The sequence below is a fragment of the Haliotis cracherodii genome, unplaced genomic scaffold (genome assembly GCF_022045235.1).
Source record: "Haliotis cracherodii isolate W230 unplaced genomic scaffold, xgHalCrac1.p SCAF_11, whole genome shotgun sequence".
Taxonomy (NCBI): domain Eukaryota; kingdom Metazoa; phylum Mollusca; class Gastropoda; order Lepetellida; family Haliotidae; genus Haliotis; species Haliotis cracherodii.
In genome coordinates, this window is record NW_027266266.1 from 9,278,325 (window position 1) to 9,301,843 (window position 23,519).

General features: G+C 41.7%; 1 protein-coding gene across 1 annotated transcript in view; it reads right to left on the reverse strand.

The window, feature by feature from the left end:
• LOC139456203 (UPF0764 protein C16orf89 homolog) overlaps positions 1 to 23,519 on the reverse strand; it is a 56,739-nt gene that overhangs the window by 6,169 nt on the left and 27,051 nt on the right. Inside the window, exons 2-4 of the mRNA XM_071237757.1 lie at positions 5,477 to 5,786; positions 4,142 to 4,253; positions 591 to 753 (exon numbers count right to left, since the gene is read on the reverse strand). Of these exons, the coding sequence (XP_071093858.1) occupies positions 591 to 753; positions 4,142 to 4,253; positions 5,477 to 5,786 (585 nt within the window). The remainder of the gene's footprint in view (positions 1 to 590; positions 754 to 4,141; positions 4,254 to 5,476; positions 5,787 to 23,519) is intronic.

Consider the following 23,519-nt stretch of genomic DNA (forward strand, 5'->3'; position numbering starts at 1 on the left):
GGTCACCACATACAGAATTCAGCCGAGTGACTTTTGATATAAAATATATCAACACGAGTTGATAAAATTCGAAAAAACACCGAGGCTTGCCGAGGAGTTTTCAATTTTTATCAACGAGTGTTGATCTATTTGATATCAAAAGATACGAAGGTGAGATTGTATTTATCATCCAACATCATTATTCAAACATTTCAGTTTGAAGACAGTAAAAAGCTGTGTCTTATAAGTGTAAAACGTACTTCTAACAGCTTCAGCAGCAGAGCCACTAGTGATGTCATTTGATTGTGAGGTCATGGTAATCCTGACATATCTAAGGGAGACAATTCCGGACAGCCAATGGCGCACCTACATGTAGGGCGAATCCGATCCCTTTATCATAGGATCCTGTTAGGACTAAAGGAGACAACTCCGGACAGCCAATGGCACACCTAGGGCGAATGCGAAGCCATTATCATAGGTTCCTGTCACGACTAAGGGAGACAACTCTAGACAGCGAATTAACAACCCAAGACGAGTGGAAACCAGTGCCCCTACACATTAAAATAAATCTAGCCTGTCAAATATCGACAAGATTGCATTAAACTAATTACATTGTTCTAAGAAAAGGTCCTGTGAGCCGATCATGACTGATCCCGTCTTGGCAAGTGTGCGGGCCTCTTTGTATATCCTCTTGCAGAATCTGTCTTCTATCTCACGGATACCCGCAGAGCTTAGAGAGGAGCTTTGCTGCTGTAGCTTCTCGTTACATCCAGTCTGCAACATAGAAAGTTTTGTTTTTTTGTTTGTTTGTTGTTGTTTAACGCCGCACTCAGCAATATTCCAGCTATATGACGGCGGTCTGTAAATAATCGAGTCTGGACCAGAAAATCCAGTGATTGACAGCATGAACATCAATCCACGCAATCGGGATATGATGACATGCATCAAACAAGTCAGTGAGCTTGACCACCCGATCCCGTTAGTCGCCTTTTACGACAAGCATAGTCGCCTTTTACGGCAAGCATGGGTTGCTGAAGACCTATTCTACCCCAGAATCTTCACGGGTCGCAACATAGAAAGTGATACCGATCAGTGACCAGCTGGCAGGAAGTCGGGGTGACATATGGGACTGGGTCCACGTGTAGACTGTATAGCCATTTAAATCTTATACAGTAAAGTACGGTTATAACGAACTCAAAGGGACTACTAATTTTAGTTCGTTATAACCGCAGTTCGTTATAAGCATATATACAGCATAACTACAGCAAATAGTCGGGACCAAAAAAAGTTAGTTCGTTATATCCGTCAGTTCGTTATAAGCGTGTTCGCTATAACAGTAGTTTACTGTAATTCATTCATTCATTGTAATGCATTTCTCACTTTCACATTCCTAATCCTGATTTCTGGCCCCGTGGAATTTAGCCAGCTGGACGTGCCTCTTTGAATCATCTCGGCTGTATTTTCATCATTAAATAACGCAGTCAAGATGCAGGACGGGTCAACTTGATATTGCGAACGTATCCACGGCGGTCGGAGTTTTGGGTAGGCAAACCGGTGACTGACTGTTTGAGCATTCAAGCCGTCGGGGTTCGATTGTACGCAATCAGCCAGGACACACATTGTAACCGCCATTACTATAGTTTACAAGGGATACTGGTGTACCGGGTACTGGGATACTGGGTACAAGGGGACAGGATACTGGTGTACCGGGTATTGGGGTACTAGGATACTGAAATACTGGAACACTGGGATATTAGGGTACTGGGATACTGGGTACTGAGATACTGGAGTGCTTGGCTACTGGAATACTGGAAACTCAGGTACTGATATAATTGACACTTGGGTACTGGGATATTTGGTATGGATACTGGGTATTCGGGTACTGAATACTAGAATATTGGATTCTCGGGTACTGATATACTGGACACTGGGGTACTGGGATACTGGGATTCTGGACACTGGGGTACTGGGATACTGGACACTGGGGTACTGGGATACTGGACACTGGGGTACTGGGATACTGGACACTGGACACTGGGGTACTGGGATACTGGACACTGGGGTACTGGGATACTGGGATACTGGACACTGGGGTACTGGGATACTGGACACTGGGATACTGGGATACTGGACACTGGGGTACTGGGGGACACTGGGGTACTTGGCAGCTGGGATACTAGATACTAGGTACTAAGCTACTTGGTACTAGGTACTGGGATACTAGTTACTGGGTACTGGGATACTGGACACTGGGGTACTGGGTAGCTGGGATACAGGGGTACTGGATACTGGGGTACTGGATACTAGGATACTGAGATGCTGGATACTTGGATACTGGGCACTTGGGTACTTGGTACTGGGAAACTAGATACTGGGCTATTGTGATAATGAATGCTGGTATACTGGACACTGGGATACACAGATACTGAATACTCGGGTACTGGATACACGGATACTGGATACTCGGGTACTGATATACTTGATACTGGGATACTTGGTACTAGGATACTGGACACTGGGTACAGGGTACTGGATACTGGGGTAATGGATACTGGGTACTGAGATACTGGATACTGGATACTGGGCACTGGGTACTGGGGTAGATACTGCGATACTAGGGTACAAGGATACTGTGTCACTGCAGATCTGATGTGATGCCAATGCCACACAGATAAACGCTAATGCATTAATTGCGTCCCTGTAGATCGGTGATTGTGTTTTGAGGCAAGTCATTTACCGAAACAAGGCTTATGACTAGACTACACGCAAAGCTACCATCAACAAGTATGTGATAAGCTTGGCATGGCGTTTCTGGGATATTAGTTAAAGGTGGGATAGTGAGTTGAGGAGATTAATTTGGAATTTACAAAATTAACGGATGAACTCAGCTTATACCAGTTTCGGCTCAAATCCATCATCCAATATTCTTTAAACTGAGGAGTAATGTTTCACGACGTCATTGTTGAACATAAATCATGACTTCGCCTATTTGGTTAATTTTGCTAACCCATGCCGGATAAAGGAGCTGTATTAACATCTTGCAACTTTCACAAAGCCGACATGCCACTATAGGGAAGAGTGGGGGATTGCATTGGTTTAAACACCGTTTTGAACATTATTCCAGTTATATCACGGCGTGTCAGCTTAATGTGGGAGGAAAGCCCGAAGTAATGCAGGTCTTAGACATTTACCACTTCGGTGAAACCCACGAGCACGGGTATGGTGCTGATAAACCTAGAAACATAATCGGGGAGAGCCGGGATTCGAACTCACGAACGTAGGTTTTTGGTGAAACTAAGGGACGCAACTCTGCACATAGAATTGCGGCGCCTTAGACGATTCCAGTATCCCAGATAATACTCATTTTCAACATGGCCCCCATGGCAGCCATTTTGAAATTGGTCCACAAAGAATTTACTGGGACCACACATACAAACTTTGAACTTCGTGAAAACTGGGGTTTTATAGGCAAAAACTAGGTGAATAAGGGCGGTATCACATATTTACTGGCTCTATGGTTAATGGTTTCAACAGGTTATATAACATGTGTTAAATACAGTTGTGATTCGGACAACTTTAGACACATACTTCCCCGGATCATGGACATAAAGTTCCATAATAATGGCCATTTGGTTGTAGAGGGGATTTATAACAGAATCACACCAAAAGCTCCTTTGGCGGCGTTCACGGAGAGAAATGAGGAATGCCGAGTGGACGGGGACTCACCATTCGTCACATCTCGCCCCTTTCCGTAATCTGCATGAAGTCTCGTCCCACTATCGATGAACGTTACGTGGGAAAATACGACAAACCAATCAGAATACGCGTATGACTTTAAGTACGTCGGTCAAAGAATCCCTCAGTAATATTTTATTTTATTTTATTTTATTTTATTTTACATGTCTAGCATCTAAAATATTCCCCAGATACAGTTACACGTGTTGAATCATATTGTTAAAATACCGCAAGTCCCGATGTGTTTTAAATAGCATCTGGAATATGGAATATTCATAAATCATCACTCAACGAGTTGGCAGTTCTTTTAATTTCGCCCGTTTGCGCTCGGACTGAACCCATTAGCAAATATGGCCACGAGAGGGTCACGAGTCGCTATTCGGCTTGTCCCGGAATAACACGAGTTGGTCACGAATGGCGTACTCACGTGTTCCACGACGATGAAGTAGAGCAGCTGGTGAGTGATGCTGTATCTTTTGGTGTCCCCCTTTGTCACGAGGTCAAGGCACGGCTGGGTCACGTTGCAGCGGGGGATGGTGCTGAGGACAGAGATGGAAAATGATGAGGGGCGGATGACTAATATTTAGTCCCAGAAATAAAATTATCTTATTTCAAATATATACCTACAAAATAAATAAAATATAGTCCAAATGGAGCCCAATGCTTAATGCTTAGCGCTGAGGCAATTTAGACTGAACAAATCTTGAGTTATTCTCTTCGACCTGTGGGACCGTTTTACTTTATATTCCCTTTTTATTACATTAATAATCACTTTAATGATATCACAAATTTGATCATTTGATATCAATAAATTCATGTATTGATATCTCAAGTTCACGTTTTAGTGTAACTTTCTTTCCTATCTAATATAATATTTAGTCAAAATAGTAAGACAAAAGAACTTTAAAAGAATTGAAGACAGCCTCCGTGGTCTTGTGGATAAAGCGTCTGCCCGGAGAGTGGAAAGACGGGGATTCGATCCACGGCCGGTTCATACTAAAATGACGTTGAAAGATGGTACTTGTTATTTCCCTGCCTGCTGGCGCTCGGTATTAAGAGGATAAAATAAGGACTGGTCGGATCAGAGTGGGGTATCTGGTGTAAACTGCGGCATAAGTCCGGACTAGTACACGCACGCACGCACGCACGCACGCACGCACGCACGCGAACCCACCCACCCTCATAAACACACGCACAGACAGACGTTTAAATTAGTCTTCAGCAACCCATGCTTGCCGTAAGAGGCGACTAACGGGATCGGGATGTCAGGCTCGCTGACTTGGTTGATGCATGTCATGGCATCCCAATGTCGTAGATCGATGCTCATGATGTCAATCACTAGATTGTCTCCACCTGTTTCGATTGATTAAAGACGGACGTCATGTAGCTGGTATATTGCTGAGAGTTGCGTTAATTATTGGTTGTTGTTGGTTTGTTGTTTAACGCAGCACTCAGCAATATTCCAGCTATATGACAGCGGTCTGTAAATAATCGAGTCTGGACCAGACAATCCAGTGATTGATATCATTAGCATCGATACACGCAATTGGGATCGATGACATGCATCAACCAAGTCAGCGAGCCTGACCACCCGATCCCGTTAGTCGCCTTTTACGACAAGCATTGTCACCTTTTACGGCAAGCATGGGTTGCTGAAGACCTATTCTACCCCGGAATCTTCACGGGTCGAGAGAGTGGCGATAAAAGAACACACGAAACAGACAAAACCAGGTAAATCTCTGGAGACAGAAAACCCTGTTACCGTTCATTTTCTTTGAAAGTTCCAAGGAGCCTGGCGTAGCATCGATCTCCCTCTTCCTCATCATACTCATTGTCGTGGCCGATCTCTACATCTTCCATTCCATGGAATCTAAATGGACGGTATTTAAGGATGTAAGGCTTGGCGATGGTGTCCCGAAATCTGGCGAAGTAATCGGGGCTCTCTTGTTCGATGTAGGGCATGGCTTTCTGGCAGGTATCTTCAAGCTCGGACCGAAAACGACGTAAGAGGTCCTTTAGTTCAGGGCTACATGACCTTGACCCACATTCTTTAAGGGCTTCTATGATCTGCCCTGAAATAATGTAAAATTACAATTGAGATTATGGTCGCTTCTGTGTTAATAATGTTGTGCGATCTTTGAGATGGAAACACGTTTATCTCAGAAACCAACGCCGCACAGTATTAGTGTATATCTGATCCCAATAACGTGACCGCCTCCGTGGTCTAGTGGTAGAGCGTCCGCCCGGTGATCGGAAGGTCGGGAGTTCGATCCCCGGCCACGTCATACCAGAAGATGTTAAAAGGTGGTACTTGTTGTTACCCTATCTTGCACACGGCGTTAAGGGGCTAAAACAAGAACTGGTCGGTTGATACTGTGTCTGAGTAAGTATTCATGTTAAACTTCGGCATGATATCTCAGTGAGCTAGCACTATAAAATCGCAATCAGTCCGGACTGGTACAAGCAGCCACACACATGTGCCTGCACGTCGCTATATAAGTGCAATAATCTTGGACGCGACGTTAAACCCCATTTAACCTTACACAACAACAACCTTACAAACATAAAGTGCCAACCCCCTTTGGGTACGCTGTATGTCATGATATGCTTATCTGAAATGCAAATATTTCAGTGTTGAAACTTGATTTTCATCTGTTTTTTTCACGCACAAAGTGAGAAATCAATACCGCATTTAGCCCTCATCTCATGAGCACTCATGGTCGTGCATTCCCATTCGAATTTACATAGATACAGAGTAATAAACCCATTTTAATGACACTAGTGCAATTTTCACGACGAATGACGGCACTGTTTGCAACTTCATCATGCCTTCAGCAGTGTTTCTGCCATGAAACTGGATTGGGAAATCATCCATGACATGACAGCTGGGTACGTTGACATGACTCAAGAGTTCCTAATCGGATGGCAGTGAATGGGTACCCGGTAGGATGAGATGGCTGATTGTTAACCTTCTAGCGCATCACAGGCTGCTTGGGCTGTATACTCCCCAGGGAGCTGAGAATGATTGTTGAGTACACAGTAACCGGGGTAATAATAGCGCTTCGAGCATGCCTCCTGTATAGTGTGGAAATATAAATGGCCTATTATTATTATTATTATTTATTATTATTATTATTATAAACAGGAGAGTGAGGTAGAAGTATTAATCTGGCACTATGTCTGAAATAATCGAGTCTAGACAAGACAATTCAGTGATTGATATTATGAGCAACGACCCTCGTTTTCGGAATACAATGACACGCGATCGACCAAATTACCGAACCTGACCACCCGATCCATTTGTTCGCCTCTTACGACCGACATGGGTTGTCGGGGACCTATTCTAACCCGCAACCCATACGGGGAAAGACATGTATTAAATAAGGAACAATATTATTCTGTGACGACTTTTTTAATTTTAAACAGGCAACCGAAGAATAATCATATTCCTAAGCGCCATATAAAAAAAACCCGGCAAGTCGTCGATCAGTTGCACCTAAGGCAGAGTTGAGACAATCCCACGGAACGATTTATATTCTATCAGCTATGCCATCTTGCATGGTATACAGATACCTCTACATATTTCGGGCTTAAAAATACAAAGTTGATCAAATATAAGCCAGAATACACACAATCCTACATGACCTTTCTACACTAGCCACGATCCATGGTCTCAACTCCCCGAGGATGATGTTCTTTGTAAACTGTATATTTCGTCAAAACGTAGACTAACATCAAGTCTCTGAAATGAATATATTTTACAGAAAAAAAACAGTTATTAAATTATAGTTATAACAAATAATGAAAAGGAGCGAAGAGACTTTCAGTCGTCAGGACTTATTAAAATATAAAATACAGACTTTCATGGTCTGTATTGGATTGGATATATTTGTTTCAGGGTATGTGTGACAGGCTGTGTATAACGCTCCGAGAGAGGATAATAGTATAATTGGGCCCGTTTTATTTTGAATTTGAAATTTGGAGCGAGTGAGTGAGTGAGTGAGTGAGAGTGCTTTAAGCAATTTCCAAATATTCCAGGAATATCACGTTGGTGGCGGAGCGGAGGGCACCAGAAATTGGCTTCAAACATTGAACCCCTGTGGGGAATCGAACGTTGGCTTTCGACTTGACACGAGACTCTTCTGTTGGAAGTACATATTGGGAGTATATATCTATTTGAAAAGAGATGTCTGTTTGAGCTCTGGACTTCTGTCTATAATAACTACAACACCCTAACCCTTTAGAAGTTACCAGAATCATCTTACGCTTACGAAGGGGCGGTGGGGTAACCAAGTGGTTAAGTGGTCACTCATCACTCCGAAAACCTCGGATTATAACCATCGTGTACAAAGCTTGGTATCCTCTTTTCTATGGCTGAAATATTGCTAAAGGCGGCCATTCGTCACCACTCGCCCCTTTCCGTAACCTGCAAGAAGACTCGTCCCCCTATCGATGAATGTTATGTGCGAAAATACGACAAACCAATCAGAATGCGCGTATGATTTCAAGTTCTTCGTCAAAGAATCCCTCAGAAATAATTTGTGATTTTACATATGTCTTGCTTCTAAAAATATACCCAAGACACAGTTAAATGTGTTCAATCATACTGTATAATTCCGCACGTCCCGATGTGCTTTAAATTGAATCTAAAATATATATAATATATGGGGAAAATGTGTGAACCATTACGCAACGAGTTGACAATTGTTTTAGGTATGTCCGTTTGCGCTAAGACGGAACCCGGTCGTAAAAATGGTCACGAGAGGGGCACGAGTCGCTATTCGGCTTGTCCCGGAATAACACGAGTTGGTCACGAATGAAAGGCGGCGTAAAGCCTTACCCACTCACCTCCAATACAAATCAGTTAAATATATTCGTCCCAGGTCAAGCGCTGAGCATCTCTAGTTTCATAATTCTGCTCACTCATCCCGGTGAGACTTTGGTTCATCTATCGCTAATTGGAAACGGTGTGCAATTTAATATTTTCGTTGACATATGTTGTTTGTGAAAATTCATCTTAAAATTTAATTTAATTAACCGAAGAGCTGTTAAACAAGAAGGTGAATTTTTAGTAGATCGATATAAACTATGACTGGTAACACATTTAAAATTTACCTGTGAAGATCTGGTTTAGAATAGGTCTTCAGCAACCCATGCTTGTCGTAAAAGGTGACTATGCTTGTCGTAAGAGGCGACTAACGGGATTGGGTGGTCAGGCTCGCTGATTTGGTTGATGCATGTCATCGTATCCAAATTATGTGGATCGATGCTCATGACATCAATCGCTGGATTGTCTGGTTCAGACTCGATTATTTACAGACCACCGTCATATAGCTGGAATATTGCAGAGTGCGGGGTTAAACAATACACAAAAACAAAACAAAACAAAAATTAATTGCTAGGAATAGGTCATATCCGAGCTTCCAGTTTGTTTCTACACGAGTCGTTGTCAAAACTTTTCTTCAAAATCAATATTAGTTGTACATAATTATGATATATTAATCTCTCGACGACAGCACTATACATTTCTCTGTCATTCCACCAACTTCTTTGCTGTAGAAATGTATTATTTTCCCTTCCAGTTATTGAACACATATACAAATTTAATGTTCTTGAGCTATTCTTGAAACCTGTTCCTATATTTCTCAATACTTTTGACTGTTTTATTTGTAAATAATTTGTTTTTTTATATTTGACAAAATATTTTGACTGTTTTATTTGTCACTAAATATTTTGACTGTTTTATTTGTAAAACAACATATTTAGAATTGTTACTAGTCAATAAAATATTTAGAATTTTATTTTGGTAATGTCTGGGCCTTGAAGGAGTCGAGGTGAGGTGTAATGGGGCTTAACGTCACGTCTAAGTGAACTTATATAGCGACGTGCATGTACGTGTGTGTGTTCGTGTGGCTGCTTGTACTAGTCCGGACTGATGACGATTTATAGTGCTAGCTCACCGAGATACCATGCCGCAGTTTAACATGAATACCCCACTCAGACACAGTATACTGACTCCGAGCCGACCAGTCCTTGTTTTAGCCCCTTAACGCCGAGCGTCAGATAGGGTAACAAGAAGTACCGTTGTTTAACGTCTTTTCATATGACGCGGCCGGGGATCGAGCCCCGGACCTTCCGCTATCCGGGCGGACGCTCTACTACTAGACCACGGAGGCGGTCGGAAGATCACCATGCAACGAAGGATACAATCATTGAAAACCAGTTACATCACTCCTGAGCTTTCAGTGCAGCAGAGATGAATATGGAAAGCCGATAAAACCTGAAACTCGTTATATGCTGTCGACATAAAACCGTATCGTATACTATCGCTCAACGTGGGAAAACTCATCGCACCTGTTGGTCGATAACACTTGAATGAGTTTAAAGAAGATTAAATTCATAGGTCAATAATCTGTTGCTATCTCAACGTAGGTCACATGGCACAGGTGAAACTACTGACTGATAGCCCTGGTCACAGATGTTCATCCTGCACTCTGTAGGTAACCATGGTAACAAGATAAGCAGTTCTTTTTGCAGATACTACAGCTAAAAAAATACGAACGAACATTATCTTTAAGATAAGTGTTTCAGTTAATAAACAGTTTTTGTCTATATGCCTGCAGTTCAAGCCAGGTCTTCGGAGTGATCAGCTAACGATTTAACCAATAAGGGGCCGGTGGGGTAGCCCAGTGGTTAAAGCGTTAGCTCGTCACGACGAAGGCCGGTTTCGATTCCCCACATAAATACAATGCGTGAAACCCATTTATGGTGTCCTCTGCTGTGATATTGCTGGAATAGTGCTAAAAGCGGCCTGAAAGCATACTCACTGGCTCGATTCGACTTAAACCACTGGTAAATATGAATGTGTTTTCATTTTGTATTTAGCTTCCAAAATAGATCATTCGTCAATTTTATCAGTAGAGGTAATACCGCCACGAATTGTCAAACATTCTCTCTCTCGACGAGGCACACTGCCAATGAATCTCCAAATGGTGATTTGAGGGAGTCTGTCCCAATTCTCTTGCAGTACTAGGACCAGTTCAGCCAAAGGGGTAAGCCTGCGACTGACGCAAACACCCCCCTCTCATGTCCCGGGCGTCTTCAAACGTACGGAAACCCGATAGTGCCACTTTGGTAGCATTAATACTTTTTAAATCGAAAATTTCGAGTTTTTTCTTTTTACTTCGTATATTTTCTCGTTATTTCAAGTTATATAAAAACTCGAAATTTCTAAAAAAAATTAGCTACTTCGATTATTAACTCATAATTTGCATTCTTTTCGCGTTATTTCAAGTGTATTTCCAAAACGCGAAATTTTCGATTTTTGTTCTCGTTATTTCAATTATTTTCCCGAAATAAACTGGAAATAACGAGAAAATAATTGAAAATGCGAAAATATAATTGAAAAACAACCAAAACCTCGAAATTTCGAGAAAAGAAACAAGTAATTGAAATAAGGAGAAATTTCGATTTAAAAATAAATATAATATTCTACAAAAGTTGCACCATTAGCTTTCGTACAAATTGAAAAAACGTTTGGGCTCATATCTGGCCATGGCATTTTATGCTACTTGAGGTGAGAATTGACATCTTCCCGAGGCAAGAGAGTTAACTGACAATAAAAGTCCAGTTTCCACCCTTGCCGAACTAGGCTGGTATTATGGAGTTACATTTTGGCTGGACTAACGAGTCTGTGCATAGTCCAATCAAAATCGCGCAACGAAGTCGAAATCCGGTTCGTAAAATGTCGTGTAGATTTCGCTCGATTGAAGGAATTGCAAAGCATGTGCACCGCCAACTTGGCGTCAACAGATATTTTCCAAATCTTTTCATGTTTTTAATCAAGGTGCTGACGTGATTTGATGTACTTCGCGATGTAAGATCCGTTTGATCACAATATAGATTTTGATTATCGATCAGATCGTCTTGACTGGGCGCCGACATTTTGTTTGAAACAAAGCAAGTGATATGAGAGGTGGAATCTGATTGGTCAATTGGAGAGGTTTAGAAGGGACATAACTCGTAATAACCACTGGTGGCGCTACGATCGAGCCAAGGAATTCCAGCCTAGTTCGGCAAGGGTGGAAACTGGACTGTTAAAGTCAGTTAACTCTCTTGCCTCGGGAAGATGGAGCATTGACGATTCGTGCACGTTTTGCTCGGGCGTTGTCGCCCGGAAAGATCAAACGTCGACACACACGCCTTCCAACGGGACAACAAAGGGTAAGAGTCCCAATAGTGCTGTCCAGTGGCCCCTCCTTGCACAATATGGAGTGGTAATCGAGCCAATCTACGACAATATAGAACCGAACCTTCAACTGATTGATAACAGAATTTATTTTTCGTGTTTCTTTTACCTCGCGGTTTTAGATTTTCAACCAAACCTCGGAAGCGTGCTTCATCCAACTTATGAACCGGCTAAATGTCAGGAATACCAGAACAAAATAAGAAAACATCGACATGCAGTAAACTACGGTTACAACGAACTCAAAGGGACCACAAATTTAGTTCGTTATATCGGTCAGTTCGTTATAAGCGTGTTCGTTATAAACATAGTTTACTGTACCTTATAGTGAAATGATACAGTGCATCGCGGTATAAAAGGATTTCGCTCAAAGCGTGCAAGAGAAAAAAACACGTGCAGCATGGACTAGCTGAAGTCATGACATGATAAACTTAACAACTTCTGATCGCCTGCCCCAGTGGCTCAGTGGTAAAACAGTGGGTTACATAACTTAACACGCTGGGTGAGGTTGCAGATTCATAAACATTTATAAGAACCTTCTGTTGTTGTATTGTAATGGGGCCTTTACACAGGATGGCGACCTTTGTGCCTCCCGTGTGCGACCATACAATTTGCCAGGTCGTCGTTGGAGGCTCAAAGGAGGCGAAATGGTTGCCAAGGTCGTTCCAAGGTGGTACACAGGAGGTTCAGGCATCGCGATGGACGCCATGGTCGCCATCAATTTTTGAACATGTTCAAAACAGTCGCACAAAGGTCGCCGAGGAGGTTGGTTGCTCAAAGGTTGCTCAAAGGAGGCAGAAGGGAGGCACATGCATTGCCGTTGTTGCAGAATGAAGGCACAGTGGTCGCCCAATGGTCGCCAGGTAACAGATGCGTTCTGCTGAAATATTTTCCCGTCAAGCATGGGCGACGGTTTTGCCTCCCTTGTGCCTCCTTTGGGCGACAAACAGCGTGCATTGAACGAGGACTCTGGCGACCGCCATGCCTCTATTCGGCGACCACGGCAACCCTTGAGACACCATTGCAATGCTTCTGCCTCTTTTCTGCCTCCTTTGAGCTACCTGTAATGCCTTCTCAGCCTGCCCATAAATAGAGGGCTTGTACCTGCAGTGTTTCATTGTGGTTGCAGACGCTGAACAACTCGAGCAGTTACTACTGAACAACTGCTGGAGCAGTTACATAGAAACATAATTTTCTGTTTAAAGGCGACCATTGAGCGTCCTGGCCAGTTTTTGATCGCTCAAAGGTTGCACAAAGGTCGCAGCCCTGTGTAAAGGGGGCTTAAAAAATTAGAGCCGTGAAGATCCGGGGTAGAATAAGTCTTCGTCATTCCATATCAAAAAGAAAAAAAACAGAAAAAACTAAAAAGGGAAAAGATTTAATCATTATGTTCTGCTTTATCCTTTATGTTGCTCTCTTTTCATTTTACTTCACCATATAGCAGAGTTATTTTATCAACATGTACACTGTTCTGCTACTGAGTGAAAGCTACGACCTCCATGATAATTAGTGATGCGTTTAAATCCTATTTTATTGAGGACAATTACTGTTAAAATGACAAAAATGACATGCTCACCCTTAAAAATACACATAAAAATAAAAATTATTCAAACTTTTCCCATTATTGTGAGATTTCTGTATTGGGTACTTAATATTTCTGTGGAATAACAATCATGTAGGTAACGAAAATAATTTATCAAAAGTCTGGGAAAATAAATTTAACAACAAGTGAGCCCTGCAGCCAAATGGCTAATTAACCAAAATAATATTTGTCTTACGCACAGCCAGCCCATATCGACCAGACTGAACACGATACATAACGTGGTATTTAATGTGTAAACTATATCTCTGAGTTTCCAGACTTTTTCTCTTCCCAAACCCTTCGATTCTAACGAGTGTTTAAATATAACGCCTATGAAGGAAGTGCAAAACGAATCGGGACTCATCTGAAAACAGGGTCACTGATGGCCCAGTCGTCTAAGGCGCCGCGATTCGCTGTGCAGAGTTGCGTCCCTTAGGCACGCCAGAAACCTATGATTGTGGGTTCGAATCCCGGTTAACCCTAATTATGTTTCTAGGTTTTTCAGCACCATACCCATGCGCCTGGGTTTCACCGAAGTGGTAAACGTCTTAGACCTGCATCACTTCGGGCTTTCCTCCCACATTAAGCTGACACGCCGTGATATAACTGGAATACTGTTAAAAGCGGCGTTAAACCCAACTCACTCACTCACTCATCTGAAAACATGACAATATGTCGATCTGTTTGGGCGGCACAACACGTGGCCGTCAAGTATGGAAATGTAGACGATTTCTAATCGAAAGTCTGAAGCAATTTGCCTCGCCGTTATAAAGATAATCATCGATTGATCTTTGCAGCCAACTAGTACTAATTAATTATAAATAAATTTGTCTTGCTTTCGGTCACTCTCATTGCATAATGTAAGTCAGCAGTCAGTCCAGGTATCATATGTGTTTGTTCGTTCGTTTGTTTGGTTTTTAACGCCTCACTCAGTGATATTCCAGCTATATGACAGCGGTCTGTAAGTAATCGAGTCTGGACCAGACAATCCAGTGATTGATATCATGAGCATGGATCCACGTAATTGGGATACGATGACATGCATCAACCAAGCCAGGGAGCCCAAATCACTCAGCCATATGTATAGAGTTCGAGTTATGTAGAGTTCGAGTAATGTAGAGTTCGAGTAATGTAGAGTTCGAGCAAGATACACGAATTCACAGAGTCCATGACATGTCGATTCATCTTTGTACTGCTATTTCAAGACTGCAACAGGATATTATGATTTAGAGAAAATTAACTAAACAAACGAACAAATCTGTGTTTTGGGGATCATCCTGATCATTTTCGTCACTATTGTCGGTCATAGGTTCAAACATGTAGGGTTCACGTGTATACTTCTCCCTCACAAATCACCAATTCATCTTCCGGGAAACATTCACATTCCATGACAATTCGTAAACTAGCATCACTGAGTAGGACGTATCGCCAAGTTATGATCGATTTGAGCTCACGATATCGCAAAAAGGAACGAAGTAAGTAATACCCTTCACCATTTTAAACACAGATCAGTGTTTGAGTGTCCGGCAAATAAAAAAATATCCTTTTTATATCTAATGTAACGAACTTAAGAGCCGGACACATGGTATTACTAGAAACACAAGTCATAATCGCTACGAAATGTCACCCAGCTCAACTCCTCACATGCGGCAGGTGACCTAGTTTGCCCATCTCCTTCCACAACGTCATTTCACTTCCACTCAGATGTTCATGTTTTGTCAAGGGTCTGAAGCTTATAATCTTGTTCAGAACTGTTGAATCAAATGGCATTGGGGATGACATTGCCATTTGTTTCTGAAACCACACAAGTTATACAATGAATATGTTGAGTTACATGTCTAAAGGGGCTGTTTTGTTTCCTATTACGGGTGTCGGTTTTCAAACAGGGGGTTCTTAAAATCTTAGGAGAATCGAGTATTATTTTCAGTTTGTGTCTATTTTGCGACCGGAACTAGTTTCCAAAAACAAACCTGAATTGATTCAAGGAGGAAGTATTCATTTATTCCAATCTCTGAATTACGCAATAGAAATTTCTTTATTGCAAACCCATTTGCTTAAATCTCATATTTTTTACATGACCTTGGTAAACAAGGGTTTACAAAGTTACCCAAACGACTTCAAATGAACAAGGGTCTTAATAACTAAAACAGCATTAAAATCATCATCGTCGTCGTCGTCGTCATCATCATCATCATCATCCCCTCTTCATCATCATCGTCGTCGTCGTCATCATCAGCATCATCATCAGCATCTTGTTATCATGTTTGGCGCTCGGTATTATGTGGGAAAAAACAATGACTAGTCGGCTCGGAGTCAGTATACTGTGTCTGAGTGGGGTACTCATGTTAAACTGCGGCATGGTATCTCAGTGAGCTAGCACTATAAAACTGGAATTAGTCGGGACAAGCAGCCACACACACCCACGCACGCATTCTCGCACGCACGCACGCACAGACAGACAAGCACCCGCACACGTCGCTATGTAGGTGCAACAATCTTTAACGCAACGGTTAAATCCATTTCACTTCACCGCCAATCTTTGATGGCTTTCATATAATTGCAACTCGTATGTTTTGCAAATCAGGAAGTTGGAATAGAGCAGTGAGTGTCAATTTCAGAGTAATCCGAGGATTCTCTCAACAAGCCAGCACATGTTTAGATCCTTTTGGATTTCGTTTCAATTTCGAATAAAAACGAATTCATTTTATTATTTAGAGTGGTGAATAAGTGCTCTGAACCTTGCTCACAAAGACAGCATTGTGAGATGTTGCTGCGGATCAGAAATGGAGGAAACTATGTTGGTTAAGGCCATACTGGAAACGTGTCATATAACGGTCATATAAAAATAATTGTGATGGTAGGGATGATGAAGATGAAAAGACGATGATGATGATGAAGATGATGAGGGGGGGGGGGGGAGATGAGGAGGAGGATGGTGACGAGGAGGAGGAGGATGACGACAACGACGATGAGGAGGAGAAGGATGAAGAAGACGATGAGGGGGGAGGATGAGGATGAAGAAGACGATAAGTAGGATGACGATGAAGATGAGGATGATGACGAAGAGGAATATAAGTGAGGGTTTATTGCGCTTTTGGCAATATTCCCGCAATATCACGGCGGGGGACACCAGAAATGGGCTTCACACATTGTACCCATGTCGGGAATCGAACCCGGGTCTTCAGCGTGACGAACGAACGCTTTAACACCTGGGGTACCCGACCGCCCCCAGGAGGAATATGACGATCATGATGATTATAATGATGAGTACGATGAAGACAGACGAGGAAGAGGAGGATGATGATGATCATGAGAGGACCAAGAGGAGCAAAAAGAACATCATTAGAAAGAGAAATGATCAATGTGAATTCAAAGTTTTCTCAGCTCCCCGAGGAGATTCCAGAAGTAACTTATCGCCCTCCATATACCCTTGTAGCAGGACTTCCGGGAGGCAGTACAAAATGCAGAGAATGTATTTTAAAAACAATAAAAACAAATTTTTTTCATTAGTGTACAAAGCGTAATATCATGTCTCACGTGCACTAAATATGATAACCCATCTCCCCATACATCACACCCTTGATCGTGCAATTATGTTCTTTTACAATCAAATACACTGACATATGTTAGCAATATTGATTGAATGCTTATCCCTTTGATGTGGCGCGATAACCGGGATATCTGGGACCTTGACTTCAAACTCTCTACTCCAAGATGTCAGTGTTATAAGCTTCAGTGCCTACCCGCTCAGATGCTGGGAGGCAGATTATGGGTCAGGACACCGTTCCAAAAACCAACGCGCAAGTGAGGTGCATCGCACGATCGTAGCATTAAGACCCTGTGTGATGGCCTCGGGGTTCTGTTCAAGTCACAGAACCTGACCAACTGATCCATATAAGGTGGCAATTATGACAAACGTGGTTTAATAATTCCAACCCGGAATCCCTATGGAGTTTACCAGAAAGAATAGGAATTTCGTAAAAGAAAATTAGCTCCATTTCAAGACAAAATTATTTGCCAGATAAACAAATTGAAAATCATTAACTATAAGTACAGTTTTGCTAGTATATATTTCCGAAGATCTTCATTGTCTCACCAGATTATTTCTTTATTGTCTGCGATTAAACATGATTGTTGTTCTTTGATTCGAACACCAAACAGAAAACAGTTTTATTGAATTTAAATTTCAAATTCACTAATTTTATATAATAAAATATGTCAAATTGGAAATATTTATTCCTGGACAGAAGAAACTTGACTGAAATGCAGATGGACATGGGCCGACGTGCGGGTGGTTGCTTTAGAACACTGGGCATGTGGCCTTTCTACACGCCGTGATTTACATAATGACTAAATCCGCATATCCGGGGCACATGACTTGCTTTGGGTAACGTTCCAAGCTGGGACATGTATTTAATGACACCTTTATAACAGATTGACGATACATGTATACCCGTCACTTGGATAATTGTTACATATCAATCTGTGACGTCTTATATTATAACAGATTGACGGAACCCCCCAATGACTTGCTAAGTGTTACGTCCCATGCTGGGACATTGTCTTTAATGACATCTTTATAACAGATTGACGATACATGTATACCCGTCACTTGGATAATTGTTACATATCAACCTGTGACATCTTATATAACAGATTGACGGAACCCCCCAATGACTTGCTAAGTGTTACGTCCCATGCTGGGACATTGACTTTAATGACACCTTTATAACAGATTGCCAATACATGTATACCCGTCACTTGGATAATTGTTACATATCAACCTGTGACATCTTATATAACAGATTGACGGAACCCCCCAATGACTTGCTAAGTGTTACGTCCCATGCTGGGACATTGTCTTTAATGACATCTTTATAACAGATTGACGATACATGTATACCCGTCACTTGGATAATTGTTACATATCAACCTGTGACATCTTATATAACAGATTGACGGAACCCCCCAATGACTTGCTAAGTGTTACGTCCCATGCTGGGACATTGTCTTTAATGACATCTTTATAACAGATTGACGATACATGTATACCCGTCACTTGGATAATTGTTACATATCAACCTGTGACATCTTATATAACAGATTGACGGAACCCCCCAATGACTTGCTAAGTGTTACGTCCCATGCTGGGACATTGTCTTTAATGACATCTTTATAACAGATTGACGATACATGTATACCCGTCACTTGGATAATTGTTACATATCAACCTGTGACATCTTATATAACAGATTGACGGAACCCCCCAATGACTTGCTAAGTGTTACGTCCCATGCTGGGACATTGTCTTTAATGACATCTTTATAACAGATTGACGATACATGTATACCCGTCACTTGGATAATTGTTACATATCAACCTGTGACATCTTATATAACAGATTGACGGAACCCCCCAATGACTTGCTAAGTGTTACGTCCCATGCTGGGACATTGTCTTTAATGACATCTTTATAACAGATTGACGATACATGTATACCCGTCACTTGGATAATTGTTACATATCAACCTGTGACATCTTATATAACAGATTGACGGAACCCCCCAATGACTTGCTAAGTGTTACGTCCCATGCTGGGACATTGTCTTTAATGACATCTTTATAACAGATTGACGATACATGTATACCCGTCACTTGGATAATTGTTACATATCAACCTGTGACATCTTATATAACAGATTGACGAAACCCCCCAATGACTTGCTAAGTGTTACGTCCCATGCTGGGACATTGTCTTTAATGACATCTTTATAACAGATTGACGATACATGTATACCCGTCACTTGGATAATTGTTACATATCAACCTGTGACATCTTATATAACAGATTGACGGAACCCCCCAATGACTTGCTAAGTGTTACGTCCCATGCTGGGACATTGTCTTTAATGACATCTTTATAACAGATTGACGATACATGTATACCCGTCACTTGGATAATTGTTACATATCAACCTGTGACATCTTATATAACAGATTGACGGAACCCCCCAATGACTTGCTAAGTATTGTTATTCCGGGACAAGCCGAATAGCGACTTGTGCCACTCTCGTGGCCATTTTTGTGACCGGGTTCCGTCTTAGCACAAACGGGCATACCTAAAACAATTGTTAACTCGTTGTGTAATGGTTCACATATATTTCCCCATATATTATATATATATTTCAGATGCAATTTAAAGGATATCGGGACGTGCGGAATTATACAGTATGACTGAACACATTTAACTGTGTCTTGGGTATATTTTTAGATGCAAGACATATGTAAATTCAAAAATTATTTCTGAGGGATTCTTTGACGAAGAACTTGAAATCATACGCGCATTCTGATTGGTTTGTCGTATTTTCGCACATAACATTCATCGATAGGGGGACGAGTCTCCTTGCAGGTTACGGAAAGGGGCGAGTGGTGACGAATGATTAGTGATGACAATTATATGGAAAGATCACTGAAAATCAGTGACGACGCCCGGATTCGCGAAACGTGTAAGCCTGTCTTCACTACCGGCTTCACCACAACTCTACCAGTCTTCACTAAGAAAGGGGCGGTCGGGTAGCCTAGTGGTTACAGCGTTGGCTTCACACGCCGAAGATCTGTGTTCGATTCCCGACATGGGTACAATGTGTGAAGCCCATTTTCCGGTGCCCCCCGCTGATGTATTGCTGGAATATTGCTAAAAGCGGCATTAAACCATACTCACTCACTCATTAAAAAAAGTAAGTGTCACTGTTGACGCTTTCATTGTTTCGTACGACTCTTGCTCAGAAGTTTTTTTATCAACAGTTTTTAACATTCGATGCTTCGGTAAAGCTCCGAAATGTTTTATGGTAGACATATAGAAGACATTTCTAAATATGACGCATCAGTGATAAAACTGATGTCCGATACAATTCCCTATTTTGACTTGTACCACATGTTACCGTGTTTTATTCAGGTGAACAATTGACTTGCCTTTGCATGTGTTTGTGACGCGTGCCACCGGTGGGACAGGTAATGCTCACCTTTTCGCGAACACCTGGTATCATCACTATTTGATATTGATTCATGAACACATGCTTACGATATAGTTGGAATCGTACTATCGACTCTGCTTTTTGCAGAGATTTCTGTTGGAAATGGAAAGGGTTTTGTCGCTTTGATCTTATTAAGGAGGTGTGAAAACTCCTGAGATAGTCACGTGACAGACAATGTGATAAACCCTAACCTGGAACATGTGTCTTTAAAGACATCTGACCCGTGAAGATCCGGGGTAGAATAGGGTAGAATAGGTCTTCAGCAACCCATGCTTGCCGTAAAAGGCGACTTTGCTTGTCGTTAGAGGCGATTAACGGGATCGGGTGGTCAAGCTCGCTGACTTGGTTGATGCATGTCATCGATCCCAATTGCGTGGATGGATGCTCATTATATCAATCACTGGATTGTCTGGTCCAGTCTCGATTATTTACAGACCGCCGTCATATAGCTGGAATATTGCTGAGTGCGTCGTTAAACAACAAACACAACAAACAAACAAACACAACAAAAATAACAACACATCTTATACCATGATGACCACATCCACATACCCATCACGTGACTAATGACAGGCTAAGTGCTACGCATAACGGGGATCTAATTGCATCACGTCTCTAACCCAGCATCACTGCGATCGATGATGGATGAATCAACAGAGAGGTGGAAAATCAGAGCCTTGTGAAAATTTATCTACAAGGGTTTGGAAGAAATATTCACACTCAAAGGCTGTGTAATGTACAAAGATCAATCAGAAATATAAAAAAATATATCAGAACCACAGTAAAGCAGGTGAAAAAATAACCAAGAATTTAGCAAAAAACAACGCCACTTTTAGAAATGATCACATTAACGACATGGAATATTAAGGGTTCAGAAATATTCACGCTCACAGCGTCTTAATGTACAAATATCTGTCATAACTATACAAATAGCTGTGTGTAGAACTGTCTTGAACATAAGGTATTCTGAAGTCATAATATCGATCATATTTTGTACATAATTGAAATATTATTCGATTCAAACCGGAGAATTTGTTTCCATTCTGTTCTAGGTTTCGTGTGAAACATACCGAAATGTTGAAATCATGGCTTCAGGGAAAGTAACAATGAACAAAAAAGCGTGCGAAAATGGCTGCCAACATTAAAGTTGTAATCCGCATTTACTATTGTTACAAATGACGTCAACAACAAAGCTAGAAGATTTAATAATCTTTCAAAGATCAAAGTTAAGAAGTGTTTGATCTTTTTTAATTGAATTAGATTAAAGCTACACTTTCCTGGAAAAAGATTCTACAGTGATGGATTCTTAGATATCATTCTGTGTTGAAGGAGACGTGATGGTTCACGAAAATCCATGGCGTATCAAGCGACCAAATCTCCACAATTTCCATTCATAGTGAGTGAGTATGGTTTTTAGGCCGCTTTAGATATTATTCCAGCAATTTAACGGCGGGGACACCAGAAATGGGCTTCACACATTCTACCCATGTCGGGAATCGAACCCGGGTCTTCGGCGTGACGAGCTAACGCTTTAACCACTAGGCTAACCGACCGCACCTGTCCAGTCATAGGACAATGGAGTGAGTGAGTGATTTTGTTTAACGACTAATCAGCAATCGTGAAGCAATTGGTTTACTAGATATTAGAGTGAGTGAGAGAGTTGCTTATGTCTTGTAATTAATAGTGGCCCTAGGTTATATTCCATGGTAACCAGATTTAATTCTAATAAGTGAGTGAGTATGGTTTTACGACACTTTTAGCAATATTCCAGCAAACCACAGCAGGGAAAACCAGGATTGGGCTTAACACATTGTAGCCATGTAGGGAATCGAACTCGGGTCTTCAGCGTGACGAGCGAACGCTACAACCACAAGGCTACCCCAGCACTCAAGCCAGAAGCGATGCAGATCTCAGACGTTTACCATTTTGATGAAACCCAAGAGAATGGGTATGGTACCGACCAATAGACAAACAGGCCGAGACGGGATTCAAACTCACGACCATAGGTAAAGGGCACGCCCAAGGAAAGAAATGCGGCGTTTCAGACGACTGGGCAACCCGTACCCCGATTTTTGTTTTTAAATTATTTTTTTCAAAGTTTCCTTATTATCTTCATGATCATCGATTTCAGGACATGAAGTATTACTTTATTCAGTGGATCAACGTTAGCGTTGGCCCTGATGTGACTCTGATGTGAAGAAAAAAGACCCAGCGTTATGGACATAATCTCTCTCAATTGTCAAGTTGATTGTTATAACACGACTGAGTACTAGAAAGAGTGTAAGTAGCTCTCCACTCAAGGCATGCAATTCCTGGACTAGCACTGTGGTAGTAAATGGACCGTACACACAAAGATAAGTGACACACAAAACCGTATTTGCCAAGCGACCACTTGGGAAAACCAACACGACCGAAAAAGAAAAAATGCATCCACGCCAGATCTTCATGGGCTATGACCAGGTCTTCATGGGTTAAGGCCAGGTCTTCATGGGTTAAGACCAGTTCTTCATGGGTATGACCCGATTTTCATGAGTTATGACCAGATCTTCATGGGTTATAACAAGATCTTCATGGGTTATAACAAGATCTTCATGGGTTATGATCAGATCTTCATGGGTTATAACAAGATCTTCATGGGTTAAGACCAGATCTTCATGGGTTATAACAATATCTTCATGGGTTATGACCAGACCATCATGGGTTATGACCAGATCTTCATGGATTATGACCAGATCTTCATGGGGTATGACCAGGCCATCATGGGTTATGACCAGACAATCATGGGCTATGACCAGACCTTCATGGGTTATGACCAGATCTTAATGGGTTATAACAAGATCTTCATGGGTTATAACAAGATCTTCATGGGTTATGATCAGATCTTCATGGGTTGATTAGAAGATCTTCATGGGTTATGATCAGATCTTCATGGGTTATAACAAGA